Below are 25,291 nucleotides of genomic sequence, written 5' to 3'. Positions count from 1 at the left end.
GTGCTCAGGAACAGAAAGGAGGGGCCCGGGGAGATTCGGTCCTGTGCCCCCATTTCCGGCCCTCCACCCACAACCCGCCCAAACCCCGGGCCCCCCCCTGGCGACCCCCCCCCCCCCCCCACCCTACCACAAAACCCCAACCCATCATCCCCTCCCTGAGCTCCACCCAGCCCAGGCAGAACCCATTACCCCTCTCCTGAAGTCCCCGGTCCCCTGAGCCCCCTCAACAGTCAGCACCGCCACCCATCTTACTCCAAAGGGTTTATTGAGACAAGTTTCACATCCAAGTCCAGGGCAGAGGGGACGGGGCTTATAAACAGGAACCTTGAAGGGGGCCCGAGGGCTCAGGGTGGAACCCAAAAAAAGAGTGAAATAAATAGAGGAAGAGAGTGGAGGGCCAGGAGAGGAGACACAGACTATCACACAGTGATAACAACATGGGTGGGGGCGGGGCTCCATTAAAATCCCATTTATTTATACAGATATACAGGGAGTTGTGGGGGACCAGGGGGACCCCCTCCAGCCTCCATGCCCCAGGGAGGGGTGAGAGAAGGCCATCTCTCCCCATGGGTGACCCCGTGGGGGCTGGGGGGTTGCCCTTGGAAGAGTGCTGGGGGAGGGAGGGGAGAGGGGTGGGCGCCTCCCCCGAGGGCATCACCTGATCCCCAGGCAGTTACTGGCCCTGGAGGCGCTGGGTAGTGTCTGGAAAGCTGTGTTGAGGGAACTGGAGGAGAGGGTGGTGGACTGGGGCTAGCTTCTGGAGTGGACCAGGCCGGCGCTCCCCGCTGAGGAGGACCAGGTGGTCCAGCTGGTGCCATGGCTTCCCAGGGGACCCAGAGCGGGGGCGCCTGGGGCTCTTCCCGGCACAGCTACCACCCAGGTCTGGGAAGAAGGAGGGGGGTATCGGGGGTTCAAAGAGAGAACCTGGCACCTTCTGGCGTCTTGGAAAAGCTGATCCCCAAGGACACCCAGCCCTGGCTGTGCTGCACCCAAGAAAGCAGTTCAGATACCAGGACTGGGTGTCCGGGTGCAGAGAGGAAACTCCTCGAGGACGTCCGGGAGGGGAAGTCCTGAAGGAGGCTGCCCCCCAGGCTGGATGCTTGGGGAAGGGGAGGCTGTGGGGGATGGCCTCCCAGGGAAAGGGGCATTAGCACCACCAGGTTCCAAGGCAGGCGGGAAGAGGCCGGGCCTCCGGGCCTCCGCCGAGGCTGGGAGTCGCCTGAGGGAGACAGAAGGGAGGGGGGACTGGAGCATGACACCCCGGGTACGAGCGGTCGGGCCGCCTCCGTCCCCTCTCTCGACGCCCAGGGCTTTCCACCTTGGGAACGTGGCCCCCTCCCGAAGTGCCAGGCAAAGGGATACATCTGAGGTCCCTCCCGTCAGGGGTGAGGACGCAGAGGGTTTCTAGAAGCCCTCCCAGACCAAGCCTCCCTCCTGTCCGGCCTCTCACCTCAGTCCCACCTGCCTGGCCCCGCTCCCCAGCCGAGGTGGAGGCCGGGGCGGGGCCAGGTGGGCATCATACGAAGACCTTGGCCAGGGCGTCGGCGCCTGCGCTGGCAATGAGGGCCTTGCTGGGGTGGCACGCGACGGCGTGGATGGCCTCCTCGTGCTTCTTGCGGTGGGCCGTGATCTCCTGCACGCATGTTTTGTTGTCCAGGCTCCACAGACGCAGGGAGCAGTCATGGCCTGCGCAGGTGTGGGACCAGAGAGCACTGTCCCCCAGCAGGTACCCCGGCTTCCCCGAACCTCCCCCACTGGAGGAGCCTCAACAATGGGGGGGGGGTCTCCATCCTCTCGTCCCCCACCTCTGCCGGCCGCCTCCTGATGCCCAGCCCAAAGGAGAATGCTTTTATCCCAGCTGGCTGTCCACCCATTAGTTACCAAGTGCTCACCGGGCACCTGCGTACCAGGCCCTGGGGACACGGTGAACGTCCTGGGCAAAGCTGCCCACCCAGTGCTGTTGACCTTCCAACGTGGCCCCCGGTATATGAGAAAACAGGAGGAGCAATGCCAGGCGGACAGCAGCACCGGCACAAGCTGGTCACCGTGATGACAGAAGGGCCACGGGGGTATGAGGAGGAACAGCAGGGGTGGCCAGGGGAAGGTTCTGAGGACGGGCAGGAGGCGGGTACGGCTGCAGCAGCCTGAGCAGGAGCATGGAGAGGAGGCCAGAGAGGGTGGAGCGGACAGGGCCGGGCCCTGGGGCAAGAGCCCCCTTCAGAGACGGCCCGACTTATGCGTCCGAAGGACCAGGCTGGCTGTGGCGGAGGCTGGCTCGATGTGTCCCTTATATACGGAGGACCTGGGCCCTGTCCCAAATCCTCTCTGCCCTGGGCTTGACCTCCCTGACCACCCCCTCTACCGGCACCTGCAGGCACAGCTGCTACCGTCACCAGGCAAAGACCCAGCCACAATGGGACCAGGCCCGTCCACGTGCTCTCCCACGCCCTGTGTGTGCTCGCTTGCAACCTCCCACATACTCTGACAGTGGGGAGCAGAGGTGAGCGGAAGGAGACCCCTCGCCCATGGCACTCCTGATGGCCCGGCACACGCGTCACCTCCCTTCCCCGTCTGCCCACGTCGCACCTCATCCTTCTGAGGCACGGCCCCGTGGTGGCCGGGCCCCAGTGCCCTTATCCACGGAGCACGTGGCTCCAAATGCTAACAATCCTGTGGGGACTGAGAGCCAGACACACTCGGACTTGTTCCTGCAGCCAACCCACCACGCTCGACCAAATCACGGAACCTCCACGAGCCCGTTTCCGCATCTGCACGACGGGTATAACATACCCTGCCGACAGCGTGATCTGGATGAAGCGGGAAGACGCACGCAAAAGCTTCCAGTGGGCTGAGCGTGCGCGGTCTCTGCCGGGAGGCTCCCTGCCCCTGCCCCGCTGCGGGAGGGGGCCCCAGAATACGCCCTCGTGACCAGTGCCCGCGTCTCTTCCTCTTCGGTCCCACACACCCTTGCTCCTTAGGAGCCAGGAGAGTCCCCGCTTACTTCCCGACATCAGGAACACGCCATTGGGGTCCACGGCTAGGCAGGTGACCGCGTCCAGGTGGGCAACCATAGAGTGCACGGATTTCCCTGAGAGGAGAGAGGGTGGGCGGCAGGTTACTTTCCCTTGGCGGGGAAGGTCAAGGGCCCGACGGGACACCGTGAGCACGAGTGAGCGGGGACCAGGAAGGCTGGGCCTCACCTGTCCGGCTGTCCAGGAAGCGGATGCCTCTGTCGTCGTGGGCGGTGATGGTGAGGGGCTGGTTTGGGTGACTCACCACCTGGTTGATTTGGGTTGGGCCTGGAAGGAGAGGAGGAGAGGGAAGGATGTCGGGGAAATCAGGGAGACCAGGACAAAGACCAGAGGAAGAGAACCACGGCTCCACGGCCCTGCTGTCTGCTCAGCTGGCCGGGGGCCTGGGCTCCCAGGCCTCTCCCTTCCCCGGGCCACAGTGCTTCATCCGTAAGACGCCTGGGGTGCCACAGGACGGGTACGAGCCACCCATAAGGGCCATGCATTCTGCCAAGAGGCTTGACGGGCAAGTTCCTGATGATCTCTGTCCCCTCAGCCCTCCCGGGAGCCAGGCAGCTGCTGGGACCTTATCTCCTTCCTACCCAGAGCCCACGAGGGGGTAGGGGAGACATCTTCTGCTGATGAGACACCGGCTCAGCAGAGCCACAGGAGGAACCGGGGCCCTGGAGGCATTCAGATACCAGCCCCTGTCCCTGAGGCCCCCCTTACCACTGTTCCCCCGGGACTCCAACGAGAGGAGGGCACTGCCAGCCTCCAGATCGTACAAGACCGTGTCGCCAGAGCGGAAGGAGGCCACGATGTGGGCGGGCTCGGTGCTGGTGAAGGCCACTGAGGTGGGGATCCCATGATCTGAGGGCACAGGGAAGGGAGGGCTGCTTAACAGACCTGGTCCTGCCCTGGGGCTGCGGGACGGGACTTGGGAAGCCTGGGCCCCTCGTGGGGAGTCATGTTCCTCTGTGACGTGTTCCCACGCCCACCCCGCGCCCAGCCCTGCTCCCCCGACTCACCGCTGGCTGTGAGGAAGGTACAGAGGCAGGTTGGGCTGCTGCTGCTCGGGTCCCAGATGCGGATGGTGCCGTCAGCAGAGCAGGAGGCCAGGCGCTGGGAGGTGGGGCTGAAGGCTAGGCCCCATACAGCGTCCCCGTGGCCCTCCAGCACGTGGCTCAGCACACTCGGGTCTAGACCCAGCGGAGGGAGGAAACAAGCTAGGTCAGGGCCAGCGGCCCCACCCCAGACAGCTCCAGGGCACCGACCCCTGCTGAGAGCCAGGCTGCCCGGCTTAGCCGCCCATTCACCCAGCTCTACCCAGACTCCTCCTGCCCTCGGCGCTGTCACCGCTGGAACCCGCCGCAGCGGCCGCACACACTCTGACCACTAGCTCGGAACAGAAGCTCCAGAGGGCAGGGATTCCCTTGCCACGCCCACAGGGCCCACCATTGTGCCCGGCACAGAATGAGCGCTCAATACACAAGTTTTAGGACTTGGTGAAGGGGAACAATGGTGAAGGAGCATTGGTCCTCCTTGGTGAAGGAACAATGGTGGCTCTGTGGCCCCAAGACCCTCTCCAGCTTGGGACTTGGGTCGTGCCCCACTCTGCCTGCCTTGGCTCCTCGCCCCCAGGGCACAAGCCCTGCCCAGTCTCTCTAAAGCCCTCTGATCCTTCCCACCTCTGCCTCCCCCGTCACTCAAGTCCACACGGCGTGCTCCGGTCAGGCCCTGCTGACCCCCAACGCGTGGCAGCTCGCATGGCCCAGAGCACAGACTACCTGGGACTGACCCTTGACCTTTTACAGGGTGGGACTGTTCTTGGGAAGACACAGACCTCTAAACTCTACCACCACAATGCGGTAAAGAGCCACGCGTGTGACCAAGAAAGTTATCGGAAGAGGCACCGCAAGAAGGGGGACGTACAATAAATAGCAGTGCGGTCACTTTTCCACTTAACTCTTAAAGGGGTGCCAAGGATCAAGTGCAGACTTCCTACAGCCCGGCCCAACTAACTTGTCCCCTGTCACCCGCTCCACTTCTCCTCACCGACTGCCTGCACTCGGCCACAGGAAGACACCGGCAGGGCCTACCAAGCCCCCGCGTGGGCCGGTCCCCGGCCCCGGTGTGGATTCCGAGTCCGCTCACCTGCCAGCTCCTCTAGGAAGCGGCCCCCCAACGCCACCGCCTTCCTGCCTCGGCCCATCTGACCCCCGTCACAGGCTGAACACGAGGCTCCAGGCTCACCCGGGCTGGGGGCACACGGTGCGCCCCCCGCCGCCCCCCAGGCGCTGCATTGCTAGGCACGGGTGGGCACTGAGGGAACGAAGAGGCCCCGGTGGACAAGGGGGGGTGGGAGCCAGAGGAGGGAGCCGTCCTCACCGTAGCCGTCATAGGGGTCCACGTTGAGGTCCGGAATCTTCCAGCTGTGGATGCGGGCGTCGGCCCCGCCGCTGTAGCAGTACTCGCTGTTGCTGCCCATGGCTACTGCCAACACAGGGCCCCTGAAAGGTACAAAAGTGGCGAAGGAGAAATGAGAAGCTCAGCCTCAGCCTTCCTCCGGCCCCCTCCGTGGGATCTTGAGGTCCTCTGCTAGATTTTTCGAGGACGGCCAAAAGGAATCCGGCCTCCGGGGCTCCGGGGCGCCGGTGGTGCCCCCGGACCGGCCTGCCCCTAGCTCCCCACACCCATCTCCTCCTCCGAAGGCTGCGCCCAGAACCGGCCGTGGGAGCGCCGTGTCTGCAGAGCACCGGGAGCAAGGGGGTGTGCGTGCAGAGGGCCGGGGCCAGACCCGCCTGTGGGGGCGCTTCCCCACCTGTGAGCCCGGAAGGCGTGGATAGGCTCCACATCCAGCGCGGCGTTCCTGGGGGAGGCAGAGGAGCCGGATGTCACGGAGAGCCCCTCCCCTCCGCTCCCCCCAACCCGGGGTTGCCGCCCTCACTTCTTGGCCGTGACGGCTTTCTGCAGGTTCCAGAGCTTGAGCGTGCCGTCCTCAGAGGCGGTGAGCAGGGCGGCCTGGCTGTGGTGGAAAGCCAGGGAGCGCACGCCGTCGTAGTGTGAGCGCAGGGTGAATTTGGGGTTCCACGTCTTCTTAAAGGCATCTTTGCTGTCAGAGAGCTGGGGTAGGGGGAGGTGCCTCAGCGTCCCCACGGTCCCGCAGACACGGACTGACATCCAGGAGGCCAAGGACCGGTCCCTTCCCCACCCAGACCCACAGCGGGGGCTGCGGGAAAGCAGTCAAGTCAGTTTGCCCCGCGGTGCCAGGTCCCTGAACTCTGAGTACCCGAGCAGCCTGACCGCCTCTGTGGGGGTCGGTGTGGCTTTCCTAAGGTGTCAAGAGAGCAGGACTTAACCAGATCAGGGGAGGGGACTGAGGGAGGACACTGCATGAACAAAGTCCCTGAGGCTGCAGGCCAGATCTAGAGCCTGAGGGGAGGCCTGGGTTGTAGAAAGCAAGGGAGAGAGTGGCAGGAGCTGGGGCTGGAGCCACTTCTAGGAACCCGTATCGCATCCTAAGTGAAACAGGGAGCCATGGAAGGGTTTAGAGCAGGGAAATGACACGGATCGGATGTAGGAACATACGAGTGGCTGCAGGGGCCAAGGGGCCCTGAGAGAAGCCTCTCAGGCAGAGAGAGGGCACAGAGACCACATGCTGGGGAGCGGAAATGGGGACAGGTATGCACAGAAGGGAGAGACTGGGGAGCAGAATCAATAGGTCGCTGGGGGAGTCCCAGAGACCCTGCAGGTGCCCTGGTGGATGGTGGTGTCACTCTCCGCGCGGGGGACCCAGGGGCAGCCCGTCGGGAAGGAGGATGAGCAGACTGTCAGGCAAGATGCCATGTCCTGCCCCAACACGGGCTCCACAGCTGATAAAGCCCTCGGTCTGGGCTCTATCCCCAAAGGTCCCCACTGCAGCTGTCACCAATGCCCTCGTTCTTTAGGGCCAGAGGCTCCGCCGCTGTGTGGTTACCTCTCACAGGCACACACGCCTGCTCGAAGCCTCTACTTCGGCCCCCCTTCCTGGCATCTCACAGCAGGGCCCACAACCCTGCTGGGGAACCAACCGCTCGAGATCCTGCTAAAAGCTGTGGTGAACGTTCCTGGGGGAAATGTGCACGTGCACCCGATGCAGAGACCAGAGGGCCAGAGGCCCATCTGTGGATCTGGGGCTCAGAACACCGGCCCTAAAGGCCTCCCTGTCACCCCGGCCCGCCTGCCTACCAGGCCCCACCCACGCCTGGTTTTTTGGTTTCTGGCTGCCAAGTTCAGCTCAATTCCTATCTCCTGCACAAGTCCGCTTCCCCACGCTGTGCCAACCCAGAGTGCCCTTCCCCTTCTGATGCCGTCCTGCCCTGCCGCCGGCCCACCGGGGGCCTGGGTGTGAGGGGCACGTAGGCCAGGGGTGGGAGGGAGCACTGCCTACAGGAGATGGCAGGGGCCGTGGTGTCTTCCAGACCCTGTGCCTCGGCGACCCTGTCAAGCCCCGTGCCGAGTACATGTCCGCACCCCTCTGTACAACAGGTGAGCTGCTGAATGACCTCACAGCGTCCTCCCGCTAAGGGACCCAGCGCAGGCCAGGCACCGGGTCAGAGCTCAGCAAGAGTGGGCACAGTGCGGGATGCCCAATGAGGGCCCGTGGGGGGTAGGGCACCCCAAGAACTTACATCACAGCTGAGGTCGTTGTCGTTGGTGACGGTGAGATCCGCCAAGTCCCCCAGGCTCACCTCCCCGCCCCCGATAGTGTCCATGATGAAAACGTCTGAGGAGAAGCCAAAGGAACCTGGTAGGGGGAGGGGAGGGAAGGGGCGGAGAGGGGCAGGGAGAGAGAAAGAAAGACAGAAAGAGGCAGAGGGGGAGATAAGGAGTCAGAAAGAGACAGGGAGAGGACGAGATCAAGAATCACAGCTGGAAAGAAAGAGACAGGGAGAGACAGACAGACACACAGGGCAGGACAGACAAAAAAAGAGGGAGACAGACAGACAGACAAACTTTTGGGACAGGGAGGCTGCAGACTAGAGGCCAGGCTTCGACCCTGAGGACACAGAAGCCCTGGGCTTAGCTCTGCAGCCCCCCTCTGCTATGAGCCCCAGGGGACTGGGCCGGGGGGGAGGGGCCGCTTACCTTCGTGTGGCCGGGGCTGGGGTGTGCCAGGAGGGGGACCCGTCACTTTAGGGGGCAGCCCATCCACATCCCGAAGGTCGGCCAAAATTCCCTGGAGTTTGACCCGCCGGCTTTCTGCAGGGACAAAGCACGGGGCTGGAGCCCGTGTTCCGGTTCACCTTAGGCACCGGAGGCCTCTCCTGCCAACGTGAGGTAGCCGGAAAGTCCTGACCAGGGAGCACCAGGGCTCGAAGCGGGAGTGGGGTCAGGCAGAGGAGGAGCACTGAGCTAGGATGCTCTGTGGTGCCAGCCTTGCAGGGAACTCAGTCCCCGGCCATCCTGTGTGACGGCCGAGGGCCCCGTGGCTCGGGGTCACAGAACAGGAGAATGCAGCCCTGCCCTGCCTGCCTCTGCCTGCCAGGTCCTCGTCCTGTTCCCTCCCCAAGGTCCAAGAACTAGACGCTTGCGCGGAGGGCCAGAGGCCCCGTTCCGGGAAGAGCTGGGCCCGCCTGCGTCCCCACAGGGATTTTCCAGGGAAGGGGTGAGGGCCCGGCCGCCACGGTGTGGGGCTCCTGCTCTCCTCGGCCACCCTCCTCTCAGGAAGCGTATCCGTCCGGTGGAGACCCTGGGGCAGGAAGCAGCTGTGGGCGGCCACGTGTGCCCCTACTTCGCCTGGTGAGGACGGCTGGCCAGAAAACCCTCAGCTTACCCAACTCGTGGTGGGTCCCCTCTGCGGCACATCGTCGAGGGTCCGGGGAGCCCTCCCCATCCTCTCCCGAGCCCAAGAAATCGAACTCGTTGATGGCATCTTCAGAGTCATCCTCCTCGTCCTCGTCCTCCATTTCAGGCACCAGGGCCTTGGAGGGCAGCTGGGCATGGAGGAAACCAGACGGGTCAGGAGGCTCCCGCCCGCGGCGCGAGCCCAAGCCCAGGCCCGCCGCGCCTCCAGGAACCACCTGGCCCTGCCCGGAAGTGTCCCACACCGGACACCAGCTCCACCTCCCTCCCTTCGTGCCCTTCCCAGGGGCCGGGACGCGCTTTGGTGGCAGCGCTCCCCCTGCTGGCAGCCTTCAGGGGCCGAGGCGGCCCCACAGCTCGGAAGTCTCTTCGCCTCCCGGCCACCCCACCCCTGCCCCGGCCTGTGATCCCCTCACAGGCCCCACCCTCCCCTTCCGCAAGCCTGTATGGAGCGGGTGGGGAGAGGCAGACAGCAAAGGCCGCCGCAGGGCAGAGGGGAGAGACGTGTGTGCCTACGTGTGTAAGCGAGCGTGCGGAGATGCACGATTCGGGTGGCACGGACGCGCGGGGGTGACGGTGGCAAACGCTTATCGAACTCCGTGCCAGCCTCTACGCGTTCTTCAGCGCACCAAGCGAGCTTCACCCGTGTGACTTCACAACCTTGTGAAGAGTTGGCATCGCTGTGCTTATTCCCATACTACAGACGAGGAAACCGAGGCTGAGCAGCGAAGCCCCGCATCCCAGGTCCCCGGTCCAAGCCGTTCTCGAGACGCTGAGGCGGCTCTGGACCAGAAGATCACCGAGGGTCCTCCGCGTCTCCCTTCCATCTTGCTGGGTGGGCCGAGGCTCCGTAGCGCGCGCCACCTTGGACCGAGAGCGCACAGCACCGTCCCCCCGCCCGGAGGAGCAGGAGGCCAGGCAGGCGAGGTCTTCCGCAGGGTCACGACCAAACCCTCTCGTGTTCCTCCCTCCGCAAGCTCGGACCCCATCCCAGACGTGGGGCTTCGGAGCAGCACGGCGCCCGCGTTTCCCCACGCGGCCCAGCCTTCCACAGGGACACCCGCATCCGATCCTTTACCCTCCTGCGGCGCCCGCGTCACCACGTCGTACACAAAGTGCCGTCCGGGGGCTGTGTGCGCGCCACCCCCACGGCTGCTTGAGACGACTCAGGGGGGTTCCAGGATTTTCAGCAACAGTTCGGGTCTCTGACTTCTGCTCTAGGCGCTGGTGTCAGAGCACACCCCGGCCCGGCACTGGGACTCTGGCGACCACCGGCCTCCAACACCGCCCCTTTCGGGGAATCTTCTCCCTCCCAAGTGTCCCCGGACTGCACCAAGTCCGGGCACTCACAAGGCCAGCCTCAGTCAGACCGCAGGCTCCTGGAGGGTGTGGCTGACCCCCCCCCCCGCCCCCACACAGGCCCAGCACTCCAAGCCGGCACAGCAGGCTATGCGTCCGTGGAGTCAAAATTGCTCAGGCGTCCGTGAGGCGCCAGCCACTGGCCCGTGTGGGAGGACCAGAGGGACGGGACGCGGCGACCTCCTCCTCCTTCCCTCAAGGATTGGCCGGCGTGCCCAGAGAGGCCCTGGTGGGGCCAGGGCTCTGCAGAAGCATGGAAGCGTAAACAGGCGTTCTCCAGGGCCCACGACAGAGGTGTCCCGTGCCGTTCCGTTCTGCCCACCGTGCCCAGCGCTGCGAACACTGCCACCACCGAGCACCGGGTGCGGCCAGCCCCAGCGTAGCCAAGGACTCCACAGGCACGAATTCACGTTAAAGAAATCCTCAACAACCCAGAGACAGAGACGGTGAGCCCCTGAAACTGCCGCTAAGACAAAGAGGATCACATGCCCGAAGGCACACAGCCAGGCCAGTGGCCACTGCGGGAGCCTTAGAGGTCTTTGGAAGAACAGTCTGGTCACTAAAGGTCTCCCGGGTGAGAGAGCGGGCCCGGGGAGGCGCGAGACCCCTGTCTGATGAGCCTCCCCCGCAGGGCCCGCGGGACAAGTGCGGGGACAGACACAAAAGCCTGAGGGAGTGTAAGTCAGCGATGATCTCTGCTGGGAGGAGCAGAGAGGAGCGGGCAGGCCTCCCAGAGGAGGATGAGGTAAGAGCTGAAAAAGGAGTGAAAATCCCAAGAGGCACGGGAGAGACCACGAACAGGATCAGAGGCCCCAGCCTCGGACACATCCTGATTCTCCTGGAACCCAGCTCCAGCGTCCTGGCTCTGTGCGTTCCCCAAGCGCCTACGCTAGGCGGGACCCTATGCTGGGCCGCACCGGGGACCCTGGAGACAGAGCTGTGGCAAGGACAGATGTGGTCCCACACAGACGTGGGGACACCAGACAGGGAGCACCCAGAGCGGTCTGGGTCCAGATGGCTCCGACCCTGCCGAGGGAAGGGGAGGAAGGGCCGGTGAGAGGTCAGAGAAGGTGGCGTGGAGGGGCGGCGGAGGAGGGGCGCTAAGGTGAGGCTGAAGGAGGCAGAGAAGGGCTCTGATGGGAAGGCCCCACACAGGCCCCCTTCGTGCAGCCCGCATGGCAGCACGTCCCTTGGCACAGGACTGCTTACCAGCCCCCGCCGGCTGCCGGCTCCCCATGCCAGGGACCGGACCTCTCTCTCCATGTCACCGCTGCTAGAGCAGAGCTAGGTCCGCACAGGCCCAAAGCAAGGTTTTTTTTACTGGACAGGTGACATGAGCCCACGTCATGCCTGGGGACGGTGCCACTGAAACGGCAGGAACACGGTGGCTCTGGCAGTCGAGGTGCAAGGGGTCAAATGGGGCGAGGGCCATTATGTTGAAGCCAAGCTGAGATCTGGACTCTGGCCTGCGGGGAGTGCCCCTGGGCCTCGGTCTCGAGGCAGGATGGACGCTCAAAACTACCAAGGCCCCCGCGGATGCCCCAACCTGGCCCCGGGCTGACCGCAGCGGCCATCCACGCCGGGGGCTGGGTGCTGGGAAGAGAAGAGCGGGAGGACACACGCTTGCGAGCACACTAAGTCCCCGCCTGGCAGAGCTCACAGTCTATCGAGGGAGAAGACAGAGAGCCACGTGGTGTGGGTGATGGAGGTCAGACTAGCCCAAGGGACAGAGCGCGCGGAGAGGGCAGGGTGTGGCTGGCCCAGTCTGGAGAGCTGAAGCCTCTCGGAGCTGAAGAAAGGATGGGAGGAGACGGGTGGGGGAAGACGAGGCCCCGACTGGTCACCGAGGCAGGGGTGTGGCCAGAGACACGGCCCCAAGAGCACCCACGGGGGCACTGTGCCACCGGCACACAAAGCAGGGGGGCCCTCCCGGGGGAGGGGATGGGGCGGGGAGCGCACCTTCACCCGCTGTTTCTTGTGCTGCACACTGTCCAACTCGTCGTCCTCGTCACTGTCCTCGTCCTCACAGCTCTGCAGGAAGGGGATCTGCTCCAGCACCGAGCCGCCCAGGCGCTCTTTGCCATCTTTGCCTGCCGCGTTCCTGCCCACGACAGGGGGGCAGGGGGGGCATTAGTCCCGCCAGGTGGCGAAGCTCAGAGGCGGCCAGAGCCTGGCCCCGGCGCTCAAGGGGGCTGAAACCACCATGATCACACGCGGGGCTCCAATCGCAGCCTCTGACCAACAGACACTCACCCCACCCCGACACCTTCAAGTGCCGGGTCAGGAGAGTGGGCCGAGGGAGTGTCGCTGACTCAGCAGCCCCTGTTCCCACGGCCCGGGCAAACCACAGGCGCGGATCAAGCAAGCGGCAGACGCGCCCGGCGGGAAAGAGGAACCGGTCACTCTGAAAACACCCGGGGCCCCGTGGGTGGCCCAGCCGTCAACGCACCTGCACCCTCCCGACTGACAGATGGCCTCCCATTTCCACTCCTGGCCAACCGTCGGATGCCTCCAAGCGGATAACGGGTTTTAACAAAAGGGTTATTTGCCCAAACCTGACTCCAGGGTAGAAAAGTGGGTGGAATTCGAAGTTCAGATGAACACAAACATCCTCCTTTATGGCCACGGGGCCAATGCTCCGGAGAGTTCCTGTCAACTGCCCAGGTCTACGGTCACTGCCCGGAGGACAGATCTTTCCTCCGGGCTGCCAAATCCGGCACCGCGTCCTGGCCGCATGGTGTGCGGCCTCCCAGCAGAGCATCTCTGGGGTTTCCTTCGGCAACACGGCTGCACCGGCCCAGCCTCCTCGGCTGCTGCCTCTAGCCTGCCAACCCCGCCCGCATGCTGGTGAACTAGAGGGGAGTCCGGAGTCCAGCCCCCACCACCCCCACCCGAGCTCCAGGCTGGCCACGCGTCACCTGCACTGGGGGCCGCCCGGCCGCGGACCCCGCCCGCCCTCGATGGCCCCCTCGACGCTCCTTCCACTCGTCTCCCCTGTCGCAGCCAACGCGGCTCCCGTTGCTTGGCCCGAACCCCAGAGCCACCCCCCGGTTTCCCTCCTCTCCCCACATCCACTCCTTCCAAAAGAAAACCCACGGAGAGGCTGGCCGCTTGGCGCGCCCTCCGCTTCTCGCCAGGACACCGCAGGAGGCTCCCAGCCGTGCTCCGGCTCCTGCCCTCCAGCCCTTCCTCCTCGAAGCCGACCAGCACACCGGATTGTGTCACACCCCCGCTCGAAACCACGGGCTTCCCACAACCCGTAGAGAAGAATCCAAACTCCCTATCGTGGCCGGTACAGCCCCATTTCATCTCACTCCTGAGATTTCAACCTCACCACAGACCACAGCCCCACATGCTCACTCCCTGCAGCCACACAGGCCTGGCCGCGGGTTCCTCAACGTGCCAAGTCTCGGGACCCTGACGGTCGCTGTTCCCGTGGGCGGCTTACTCCATGTCCTGCGGTTCTCTGCCCAGATGTCACCCCGTGAAGAGGCCCCCCGCCGCCCATTCAAAGCAGGGCCACTGCCTATCACTCTTCCTTCTTCCCCTTCTGCACAGCACCGAACGTCACCAAATGTTAAGTCACTGATGCTGAGGAACAACTACCAGTGAGACGACGAACAAGTGAGAGCTCCCCAGGGCGGTGGCCGTGTATTCTGCTCCCCACCGGGGGCTGGGGGTGCCACCCAGGCTCTGCCTTCAGCTGCTGCCCCACGTGCTGAGCGGTTTAAGGCCTGAGCCTCAGAAGAAGCGCCGTGCCGGACGGGAGCCGTGACGCGAATCGGCACGAAGATGACACCACGGGAGTATGTGCAGGGGGACCCAGAAGAGAACCCAGGGATCCCACAACGAAGGCACCGAAGGCTCTGGAGCAAAGGGACCCACAATATCCTCCAGGAAGGAAGTGGCCACCAGAGCACAAGGGAGTACCGTTGGCTTTTCTGACATGGGCCTTCATCAGGAGGAGGGGACACAGAGGAACAGACCTGCCGGGCCTCACCAAGGGCTCACCTTTTGATCTGCTCTTCGATCTGTTTCACCAGCAGCGACTCACCGCCACTGAGCCCCCCGGGGCCTGGCGTGGCCCTGGAGCCACCTTCGCTGGGCTCCACGGCCCCGTTGAGCTCCAACGAGCGACCCAGGAGGGACCGCACGCGTTTGGACCGCATGTCCAGGATGGTGTCCGTGTAGCCCACCTCCTCCAGGTACCTGCAGGGAGACAGCACTGGCGTGGGTCAGGGGTCTCCTGGCTTCTCTGGGGGCTGCTGCAAACTGGGACAGCCTTTTTGGAGAAGCAACTTAAGACCACACATCAGGGGTGCCTGAGTGGCTCATTCGGTTAAGCGCCCAACTTCAGGTCAGGTCACGATCTCACGGTTCGTGGGTTCGAGCCCGGCCTTGGGCTCTGTGCTGACAGCCCGGAGCCGGGGGCCTGCTTCGGATTCTGTGTCTCCCTCTCTCTCTCTCTGCCCCTCTCCCACTCTGTCTCTCAAAAATAAATAAATGTTAAGGAAAAAATAATAAAGACTACACACCGGTATTTTTTTAATTAACAAAATTTTTAACGTTTATTTATTTTTGAGAGGCAGAGTGGGAGTGGGGGAGGGCAGAGAGAGGGAGACACAGGATCCAAAGCAGGTTCATTCTGAGCTGTCAGCACAGAGTCCGACGTGGGGCTCCAAACCCATGGACCGGGAGATCGTGACCTGGGCCGAAGTCGGATGCTCAACCGACTGAGCCCCCCAGGCACCTCTACACCAGTATTTTAGATTTCCTTTTTTTAAGGCTTATTTTGAGAGAGAGGGAGAGAGAGAGAGAGAGATGGAACACACACATACAAGCAGGGGAGGGGCAGAGAGGGAGAGACAGAATCCCAAGCAGGCTCCACACCATCAGTGCAGAACCCGATGTGGGGCTCAAACTCAAGAACCGTGAGATCATGACCTGAGCCGAGATCAAGTGTCGGATGCTCAACATACTGCACCACACAGGCGCCCCGGCACACCAGTATTTTAAATAAGCATACCCTGGCACCGCTGTTTCACTTTCAAGTCTATTTCCAGGAGAAGCCTTTATACACAGGCATAATGCGGCCACACAGATGCTTGCCAGGATGTTGTACGTAAGAGCCAAAACGCAGGGGCCAAGCAACATGTCCGCTGCAGAGGACCAGGGCCGCAAATGACTGATGGGGACGCTAGGCAGAAAATAAAGGAGGCAGAGTGCCAAGACGGCCACAGGAAACGGTTTCACGAAATAAGTTACGTGATCCGTATAATTCAGTTTAAAAAAAAAAAAAAGTGTCGGGGCGCCCGGGTGGCTCAGTTAAGTGTCCCGACTTTGGCTCAGGCCAGGACCTCACAGTTCACGAGATCAAGCCATGAGTCAGGCTCTGAACTGACAGCGTGGAGCCTGCTTGGGATTCTCGGGCTCCCTCTGCCTGTGCCCCTCCGCTGCTCCATCTCTATCTCTCCCTCTCTCCAAATAAATAAATAAACGTTTTTTTAAAAAGTGTTAGGGGCGTCTGGGTGGCTCAGTCAGTTGAGCGTCCGACTTCGGCTCAGGTCACAATCTCACGGTTCGTTTGAGTTCGAGTCCCGTGTCGGGCTCTGGGCTGACAGCTCGGAGCCTGGAGCCTGCTTCGGAGTCTGTGTCTCCCTCTCTCTGCCCTTCCCCTGCTCACGCTCTGTGTCTCTCTCTCAAAAATAAACGAACAACAACAACAAAAGCGTCAATGGGTGCAAGAGTATGAGATCACACACAAACGTATCTGAAGTATGCCCCCCACGAGGCCTGGAAAGAGACAGACACACTAAACTCAACAGCAGTGACTTTCAATCTTCAGAACAAGGGATTCGAGATGTGAAATAAACCTTTACAACTTACTCTACTCACTTTGACAAATTAGTTTTTATTACTTCTGTAATTAAAAAAAATGGAAACTAGCTGGGACTAGTCTAAAAGTTAAAAATAGGGGGAAAAATCAATTGTGGGTATCTGTGGCTTTAAAAGATACGAGACGAGTCCCTCGCTGGTCCTCTGGCGGCTCCTCAAGAAGTCTTTTACGTTCACCATGACCTTGTCCCTCGGGGACCCCTGAGACTGCCCCTCACACACTGGAGCACACCTGCCTTCACCTGCCGTGTCATCTAGAGTGCCTGCCTGTGTCCGAGGTCCCCCTACCCCCGCAGGGGAGAGGCAGGGAAGCACAGTGGTGAAGAAGCTGGGCTCTGGGGGTGGACCCCCAAGATCACCTCTCGGACCCTCCATTTGATGGCGCTGTCGTCTTATGCAAACACACGCCCTCGCCGCACCCATGCTGTTAGGGGAACGCTAGGAGCTTACCGCACAGGAAGTCTCGCGAGGAATCAACGTGAGCGCGACATTCAGCACAGCGCCAGGCACATAACAGGCGCCTGGCAGGTGCTGCGTGTTACAACCATTCTGCTGTGACTGCACACACCGGAAGCTAGCAGTGTGCTTCCAGATATTCAGCTTAAGGAAATCAGGGACATGGGGTGCCTGGGTGGCGCGGTTGGTTGGGCATCCGACTCTGTTTCGGCTCAGGTCATGATCTCACAGTTCATGAGTTCGAGCCCTGCATCGGGTTCTGCTCTGACAGATTGGGATCCTCTCTCTCCTCCTCTTTGTCTCTCCTATGCTCTCTTTCTCTCTCTCTCAAAATAAAGAAGCCTAAAAAAAAGTCACTTCTTCAAAAAACAAAAATAAAAAAACACAAACCTCTTTAATAATAAAATACCCCCTTTTTTAAAAACCAGAGGCCTCTGGGGTCACTTCTCAAGAGCAAAGGTCCCCCATGTCTGCCTCCTGCAGCCAAGTCTTCCCTCCAGGCCAGCCTCCGCCCACAGCACGACAGGACAGCAAGGATCCAGCAAGGACAGTTCGATGTCCTCCAACCGCCCAGCGGGGACAGGAAGGACTGTGGAGTCTTCAAGTTTATCTCCCAAGCCAAACACGTCCCTCTGCCTACCCCAGCCCGGCACCCCTGCCGTGCACACTCACTGTCGGAGAAGCTGGCGCCCCTCCTTCCACACCAGCGGGCTGTTCTCCAGGGTGACCGACTCCATGGGGCCATTGGAAACTGGAGAGTGGAGACAAAGGAGACAGGCTGTCTTGGGGTGCTGTCACGTACCCATCACCTCCTCCCCCTTCCTCATCCTCAAGCCCTAATGAGTCACTATCGGGTCACTGTCACAGGTCCTATTGAGTCCCTACCTGACGGCGTCTGAAACCTACTACCCTCTCCCCTCCACGCCCTCTACTCTCCTTGTTATTTTCCTACATGGGAATCCGATCCTGTTCGGAGAGCGTATATAGAGCAGGCTCTGTACTTCAAATCCGGTTCTGCCATGTTCCGGCTGTGTGCCACTGAGCAGGCTGCTTTACGTCTCTGAGCCTCAGTTTCCTCTTCTGAGAAAATCAGTTAATAACGGTAGCACCTACCTACCGGGATCCTCGTGAGGATTAAATGAGACCGTCTGTTTATTTTATTAACTACTCACTCGGCATCAACCAGGCTCCTGAGTGGGCACCTGGGTGACATCAGTGACCAAGACCCCTGCCCTGTGGAGCTCCTGTCCTGGTAGGAGGGGTCTGACATAAATAACAGCATCACTGTTCACGCGGCACCGAAGGCCTTGCTGGGTCGCCCAGCTGGTCGCCTCCACTACCCCCACACCACTTGTGCCAGTCTCACCCAGTAACTCCCTGTCCCCTAACATACCCTCCTCCACATCGTCGTGCTTCTGTACACGCGTCCCTCTACCTGGCACACCTGCCCTCCTTACCTGTTGGTGAATAGAGCCCTCTTCCAGGGAGCTTAGAACATTAGGGACGCTGTCTGTCGGTTTCACGGAGGGATGGCAGGCAGGACAGGCCTTCCTCACTCTCCACCTCGCTATCCACCACCCTCCCCACTCTGGGGCCCTGCAGAGCAGCCCACGAAGAGGGGCGCTGAGAGTGAGGTTCAAGCCCTCCCCAGCCCCCCACTCGGCCAAGTCTGCTTCCTGTGGAGCGAAGAAAGAGGCGACCCCACTCTGCGCCACAACGTCACGTTCAGGGTTGTTGGGAACGGGGGGCGCAAGTAGGGTGGATCTGACGGTGGGTACCTTGTTCTGCCAGTTCTGGCTTCTTCTCCCCCTGGTTCAGGTCCGTCCCGAACTTCAACTTGTGATACTTGGCCCTAAAAGAGCAAAATGATTACTGGAGGACAGATGCAGAAGAGCGGACTGGGCCAGCACTCACCTCAGGCGCCCCAGATTCCAGGGTCCCCCCAGCCCACTCTCCTGCCGCCCCCACCCCGGCCTTCAGGAAGCAGCGCTGGTGGGAGAGGCACCACACGTGGCGTTGAGAGGGACCCACTCTTCGGAGTCAGGCAGACGGGGGAGCCACCCCGGCTCCAGGAGACCCCGAAGAAGTCCTCACCCTCTGGAAGCCTCACCTGGACCCATTAGGCGGGAGGAAGGGGAACGAGGCGGTGAGCATCGGGCAGGGGCCGCCGCCACTATGAAAACCGTTAGCAGCCGTTATCCTGAACTCCACCTACGGCGCCCTCTTCTGTCCCCCCCACTGGAACCACACGGCGGTGGGCAATGGGGAAGAGAATGCCAGGCTCCAAACCTCCCTCAGCCGGAAGGCAAGCGGCCGGCCTCCTGAGCCTCCATCCGGGCCTGACTTCAGAAGGCAGGATTCCAGGGCAGCAGGGCTCACCTTTCCTGCTTCAGTGCATACTCCAACATCTTGATCCGCCGCACCAGGTCTGTCTTGAGGTTCTCTTGCCCTTTCCTTTCTCCCTGGAGGAAGGCTACCTGAGCCTGGGGGGATAGGAGGGAACGGGAAGGCAACAGGGCTCAGGCTCACTGACGTGCGTCCCTCGCTCACACAGGGACAGTCAGCGCCAGCCCCTACCCCCACAATGACATGCAGCAGCCACTTCCTCAGGCGTGAAGGCCCCGAGCCAGGGTTCAATGGAGCAGCGACAGGGCATGCTGGATCTGTTTCCAGAGTCCCCTGCCATGTGACCCACCGTGAAAGAGCTGAGGAGGAGTCTTTAACCCTTGCAATTAAAATGGGGCCAGCTCGGGCCTAACGTGGCCCCTGCCTTTGGGGGAGAAGCCGGACCGGGGACGAAGGCGGGGGAGGTAGGCATGAGGAGCCCCGGGCTCCTTCTCCCCCACCCTAAGGCAGGTGCTGTCCCCTACAGTGCTGGTGGAGGTGGCGTCTCACTATTTCTACCAGAGCATCTGTCTCTGGGAGGCGTAGGAAGCTACTTCTGGAGCTTAGGGACAAGAGTGGGTGGCTCAGCTCAGCTCCCGCTCCAATGCAAAAGCTTTACCACCCAACCCCCACCGTGGGGACCACGCGTCCCACCGGAGTCTGCCCAGGGTGAGCGAGACATGCCACAGACATGACCCAGGGCCCCTGCCAACCACTTCACACCGTCTGCTGGCATGGGCTACCCCAGTCTGCTCTGGTCTGTCAACAGGTCTTTTGGAGACACTGGGCCAACGGCCTTCGAGGCAGGATCCTGGCCCCTGACCATGTTCCAGAAGTCCTGTGCCAAAGCCCTGAGAGCAGGGCTCAACCCTGGCTTCTCCCCAAGTGCTCCACTGTGACAGGCTGGGACAGCCTGAGCTCCAGGCCGGGCTCGGCCACTTACTTGCTGCATGATCTTAGGCAGGTCACCGGCCTTCTCTGAGCCTCCATTTCCCCTTCTAGAAAATGGGGCTCACGAGAGTGCCTGCCCCTCATGTGTTAAATTCTTCTCAGTCCGAGGCCTAGCACAGAAGAAGGGCTAATAAATGCCAGCTCCTATTATTTTTATTCTCCCTGTCCGTTCTTCCGCAACGCTGAAATGGGCCCAGCTCCTTAAGGGAGTGAAAAGCCCTCTGAGACCCAAGCCCCAGTGAGCGGAGAGGTCTGTGGCTTACAGGCCTCCTGCCCCACAGGCGGCTGCGTCGTCTACGCAGCCGTTCCCCAAACACCACGTGCTTGCTGGAGGACGTCAGTGACTCCACCAGAAGCCCCGGGTCTGGCCACAGACCCCTCTTCCAGGCCATGACCGTTCTCAAAGCCCTGCTCCAGGACTGTAAGTTTCAGTAGCCTCTCGGACGCCCGCCCCCCACGGCTCTCCCTCTCCTTGGGGCTCCAAGGGCCATGACCTATCTGCCCTGTGCACTTGGCAGTGCAGCACAGCCCATGCCCACAAGCCAACTATCGCCTCTGTCGTGCTCCAGGGACCAGGTCTTTCCCTCAGGTTAGCTGAGAACTGAGCAGGTGCTAAGTAATGCCTGGCACTGGCTGAGAACCAGGGAAACAGGCCCGCTCATATTCCGCTGGTGGGGCCATAAATCGACGCACCCTTCCTGGAGGGCAATTTGGCCATGTTTATAAAAATGTCAAACGCACATTCCCTTTGTCCCGACAGGTCCACTTCCAGGGATGTAGCTAGCCTACAGCTGTAAGTGCAACGTAGGCTTCTTTTCGAGAGAATAAAAAAGGATGTATGTGCATTGACATAAAGCAAGGGTTTCACGTGCTCACCCGTTGACACCAATACCTACTGAGCTCCAACCAAGTATCAGATACAGCTACAGACAGAGAACAGCACTAAACACGAGGAGACGTGTGTTACAGAGGGGAGGGGACAAATAACAAACAGATCGCTATATGTCACCAGACACACTATGGGGGGAAAAAATCCTCCGTCCATTGAAGGAATGGGACTCCCCACCCCGCCCTTGTGAACATTGTTTTCGCTCTACGTTTTAAATTAACACAGGGGCGCCTGGGTGGCTCAGTCTATTGAGCATCCAACTCCGGCTCAGGTCGTGATCTCACGGTTCACGGGTTCGGGCCCCACATCAGGCTCTGTGCTGACAGCTCAGAGCCCGGAGCCTGCTTCAGATTCTGTGTCTCCCTCTCTCCACCCCTCTCCTGCTCACACTCTGTCTCTCTCAAAAGTAAACAAACATTAAATCAACACATACATACATAAATATCTAAGGCTAGACAGGCGGACTCTCGTGGGATCACCATCTTGGAAGTCTGAAATGTCTGTCCTTTGTGTATCTTCTCAGTCACCCAAGTCTGCCCTGTCCCGTCTATTTTAGAAGGTGGGGGAGAGAGGTGGAGAAGAAAAGGTCGATCACCAAACACAAGCCCTGAGTTACCTCCTCACCGTCCTCCCTACCCTCTGTGGCCTCCACAGCGAGTGTTCTGGTTCCCAGGGCCAGTACAGCCTGCTGAGAGCCTCCGTTCATTCCAACATCCAGCACCTGTGACAGCCTGTGACAGCCAGGTCCTGCATGAGGCATTCGTCTGAGTGGTTCCTGGCCCCACAGAGCTCTCAGTGCAGCACAGGAGACAGGCAGGAGCATCGACAACCGACACACGATTTGACTGGGGCCACGGTGAGGAAGCAAAGGGTGTTATGGGACAAGGGACGCCCAACCCGTTTCTGGGGTCAAGATGCACAGTTCAGCCAAGACCCGAAGGCTGTCAGAAGTCAGCCAGGGGAGTAGAGTGGCTGCTGGAAGAGGGCAGAGACAAGATCTGTGCCCACAAGCCAACTGTCACCTCTGTCCTGCTCTAGAGACCAGGTCTCGCCCTCAGGTTAGCTGAGAACTGAGCACGTACATGCTAAGTAATGCCTGGACTGGCCAAGAACCGGGGACACAGGCACACTTGTATCCCGCTGGTGGGGTCATAAATTGAGGCCAGTGTGGCCACATCAGAATGTGCAACAGGGTTCGTGAAGAAAGGCAGAGAGGTTTGTAGGCCCGAGAAAGGACCGCAGACCAAGCTAGGGTTCGTAGGTTGTCCTAAGAGCACAGGGGAAGCCATGGAAAGGTTTCAAACAAAGGAGAGATGGGATCAGTGCATGTTACAAAGATAATTCCAGCTATACTGTGGAGAACTGAACTGATGGCCTGGGGGGAGGGGCATGCCCACACAACTGAAGGCCAGTCACAGGAGGCAGTCCCAGAAACGTCAGGGAGAAATGACAGTGGCTCAGACTAGATGGGGGTGCTGGGTTAGTGGATCTGAGGTGCTAAGGAGGCAGGACTGATGACACAGGTGACCTCAGTCTGTGGGGGGAGAAAGGGAAGTCAAGAACGCGCCAGACCCTCGCACGTGCTCAGCCTGGCCCCTGTATCTCCTTGTTACCACCACGTCAAGTCCCCATCTCCCTTCTCCTAATTATGGTGCAAGAACCTGGCTCAGCCCACTCTGCTCCGCTGTCCCTTCCCCAGTTCCTCTGGCAAAGGGAGGAGAGAGAGAACCACAAACATGTGGTTGAAGCCCCGAACCAACTCAACGGAATCCCATGGAAAGGGGAAGTGTCAGGGGCCAGTCCCTCCTACCTCTGAAAAATGCCGGCAGCCAGTGCTGTCTGTCCGACCCGAGTGCCGTGGTAGGCCGGCAGGTAAGCCCAGGATCTGGAAGTTTCTCTACCCACCACATCCACCCACTGCCACTCCCTCTGGCCCGACTGTTAGAACACCCCCTCCCCCACCCCAGATCCGTGCCCAAACTCGGCTGCCACCTCTCCTGCGGCTGCTCCCCCTTTCCAGCCAGGCAGCGCGGAAAAGGCTTCCCGGGAGCCTCAGCATCTCAATCCTCCCAGGAGCTGGTGCCGGGCTTCCTGTCCCAGCCCCCAGTCCTGTGTGCTCCCCTTCTGGACCCACCTAGCCCTGTGTCTCCTGCACTCCTCCTTCCCAAGCTGCACGGGCTCCTCGCAGGGAGGACGCGCCCCCCCCCCCCCATCCGTCGGAGCCCCTAGTGAGGCTGGAAGTGGGGAGCGGCCAGTTCCACACCTTCCCTGCTGCCACACTCCCCACTTCTCCCCCTCGCTGCTCCTAAGTGGGCATCCAGCTGAGAGTCCCCTGAGAGGTTCCTCCTGTCCTCAAGCAGCTCCCCTCCCCAGAGGTGCCATGGGTCGATAAGCGATAGGGTTTGTATGTGACCGCTCGTGCTTACTTTACCCTGAGTCGACTTACCCTAAAGTCGCAACACACGTTATCTACAAAACACAAATATTTGCGACTTCAACTTACGTTTTCATTAAAATATTTTATGCTTTCTTGAAACGATCACTGTGCTTCAAGCAGAGGCACCCCATCAAGTACCCAGCTTGCGTGAGAACACGGTTCTCTGCAGCCTCCTGTGCACACCCGCCTCCTCTGTTAGCCTGGAAGTTTCTGAAGGGCAGGAACCGCGCTGCCTGCCTCTCAGAATCCCCCACCTGACAAAGTCCTGCGTATCGTCAGACCACATCCGTGCCACCTCCCTGCTCCAATCCTTGGGTACCTCCTGGCAGGACCACACGAGGGGCTGCCTCGTCTAGCGCACACTGATGCTCAGCAGGTCCTGTGCCAGGAGCAGCTGTAGCTCAGCTATCTGGAGAAAAGGCATTCAGGGCTCCTCGCAAAAGTCTGACACAGCACAGGCCTTAAAGGACCTCACGGGAGGGAGAAGTCACACTTCTGTAAGCAAGCGGTAAGTGTTCCGGGCACAGGTATGCAAAAAAAGGTGCTGCTATTGGGGGTGTGACCGCGGGGTAACCTGGCAGAACCCATCACCGTCTCATAAGCGTATCTATTCTATCATCCCATCCACCTGCCCTGCAAAGATAGTCACCGCCGCCATTTCTGAAGGGAAAACTGGAAACAGGCTAAAATCTGTCCACAAGGTCATCTAAAGGAGGAATGGTGCAAACATCCAGCCCAATGTAGTTATCAAAAGTAACAAGAGAGCTCTCTGTGCTGATAGGAAAGGAACATCAAGACACAGAGACTGTGAAAAAAGTCACAAAACGATACGTGTAATAGACCTTGCATATCACACAGGGCAGAGCTGAACTACTTTCACAGCAGTAACAGTTTCAGGGGAGAGCAGGGAAGGGACAAGAGGGGGACTTTCCCCTCTCACTCGTAAGTACACACTTATATACGTGCATATACACACACGCAAACACTCCTGAGATCTGTGCGCTTTTACTAACGGGACGGAACTAACAGCAAACAAAAGTACAAAGTAAGTTAATGCCGCAGCCTAGACCTGGGAGAGCCTAACTGGGTCCCGTCCGTGAGTTCCTGCCAAGAGCCACTGAGGGAGGGAATAAACAGAACTCTTCTCTCGTTCGTCACAAATACGGGACAGTGGTAGGGTGGGTGCCATAGGGTGCACACGCATGCGGTCCCAGAGACCAAAATGCAATCCCAGGTCTGCCTATGACTGTTTAGATGATCCTGAGGAGGCCACTGGGCTTCCTGGGAACAGTTTCCTCATCTGTACTGGACAGCAGAGAGGTACAGAGCATGTGCTTTTAAAAGCCCATAGAGGGGTGCCTGGGTGGCGCAGTCGGTTAAGCGTCCGACTTCAGCCAGGTCACGATCTCGCGGTCCATGAGTTCGAGCCCCGCGTCAGGCTCTGGGCTGATGGCTCAGAGCCTGGAGCCTGTTTCCGATTCTGTGTCTCCCTCTCTCTCTGCCCCTCCCCCGTTCATGCTCTGTCTCTCTCTGTCCCACAAATAAATAAACGTTGAAAAAAAAAAAATTTAAATAAATAAATAAATAAATAAAAATAAAAGCCCATAGACCAGCCCTTCCACCCACAGGCTGTGATCCTAGATCAATCACTGAGTGTCCCAGAGCCTCCCTTTCCTTTTGGGATTCTTTTCTCAAATAGCAGGGTGGTGGGGGGAATGCTATTACCTACCCTTGCTGAATGCTGCAAGGATTATACGATACCATGTCTCCAGCTAAAGTGCTTCATACAGGCCTGGCACCTCCTACGTGCTCACTAAACAGCAGCTGGCATCAGTTTCAGCAGTAAGCTGAATGAGGGCAATGACCCTGGCCCTGTCTACATAATGGGGTATTGAGATCTGATGAGAGATGTAGGCTGGGGAAGAGCTCCGGAAACTGAGAATCGAACCCAAAAGTGAGGGGTGCTTACATAAGGATTCCTCTCCCACCTCAGTGCCGAGCCCCAGCTACCACACAGCTGAGATCCCTCCCTAGGGGTGGGAGAATTGCGGAACGCTCTCTTTA

The 25,291-nt window shown here is 60.4% G+C and overlaps 1 protein-coding gene across 4 annotated transcripts; it reads right to left on the bottom strand.

Annotated features, from left to right (window-relative positions):
• Positions 1 to 246: 246 nt before the first annotated feature.
• STRN4 (striatin 4) lies at positions 247 to 22,418 on the bottom strand. Of its 4 annotated transcripts, none has more exons than XM_049621088.1 (18): positions 19,894 to 22,418; positions 18,945 to 19,048; positions 18,344 to 18,417; positions 17,238 to 17,316; positions 14,226 to 14,423; positions 12,174 to 12,315; positions 8,827 to 8,986; positions 8,139 to 8,273; positions 7,682 to 7,797; positions 5,959 to 6,134; positions 5,833 to 5,880; positions 5,400 to 5,521; positions 4,040 to 4,210; positions 3,741 to 3,881; positions 3,201 to 3,299; positions 3,002 to 3,088; positions 1,451 to 1,686; positions 247 to 1,219 (listed from the first exon to the last, which is right to left on the bottom strand). In XM_049621088.1, exons 1-17 carry the CDS (start codon positions 19,900 to 19,902, stop codon positions 1,517 to 1,519), a joined length of 2,031 nt encoding a protein of 676 aa, XP_049477045.1. In that variant the 5' UTR covers positions 19,903 to 22,418; the 3' UTR covers positions 247 to 1,219; positions 1,451 to 1,516. The 4 variants fall into 4 exon arrangements, with proteins under 4 accessions (XP_049477045.1, XP_049477047.1, XP_049477046.1 ...); XM_049621090.1 differs by having other exon boundaries at positions 7,682 to 7,776; positions 19,894 to 22,417; XM_049621089.1 differs by having other exon boundaries at positions 8,139 to 8,252; positions 19,894 to 22,415.
• Between the last annotated feature and the right edge of the window lie 2,873 nt (positions 22,419 to 25,291).

This window comes from Panthera uncia (assembly GCF_023721935.1).
Source record: "Panthera uncia isolate 11264 chromosome E2 unlocalized genomic scaffold, Puncia_PCG_1.0 HiC_scaffold_19, whole genome shotgun sequence".
Classification (NCBI taxonomy): domain Eukaryota; kingdom Metazoa; phylum Chordata; class Mammalia; order Carnivora; family Felidae; genus Panthera; species Panthera uncia.
This window is presented reverse-complemented; position numbering and strand designations above follow the sequence as displayed.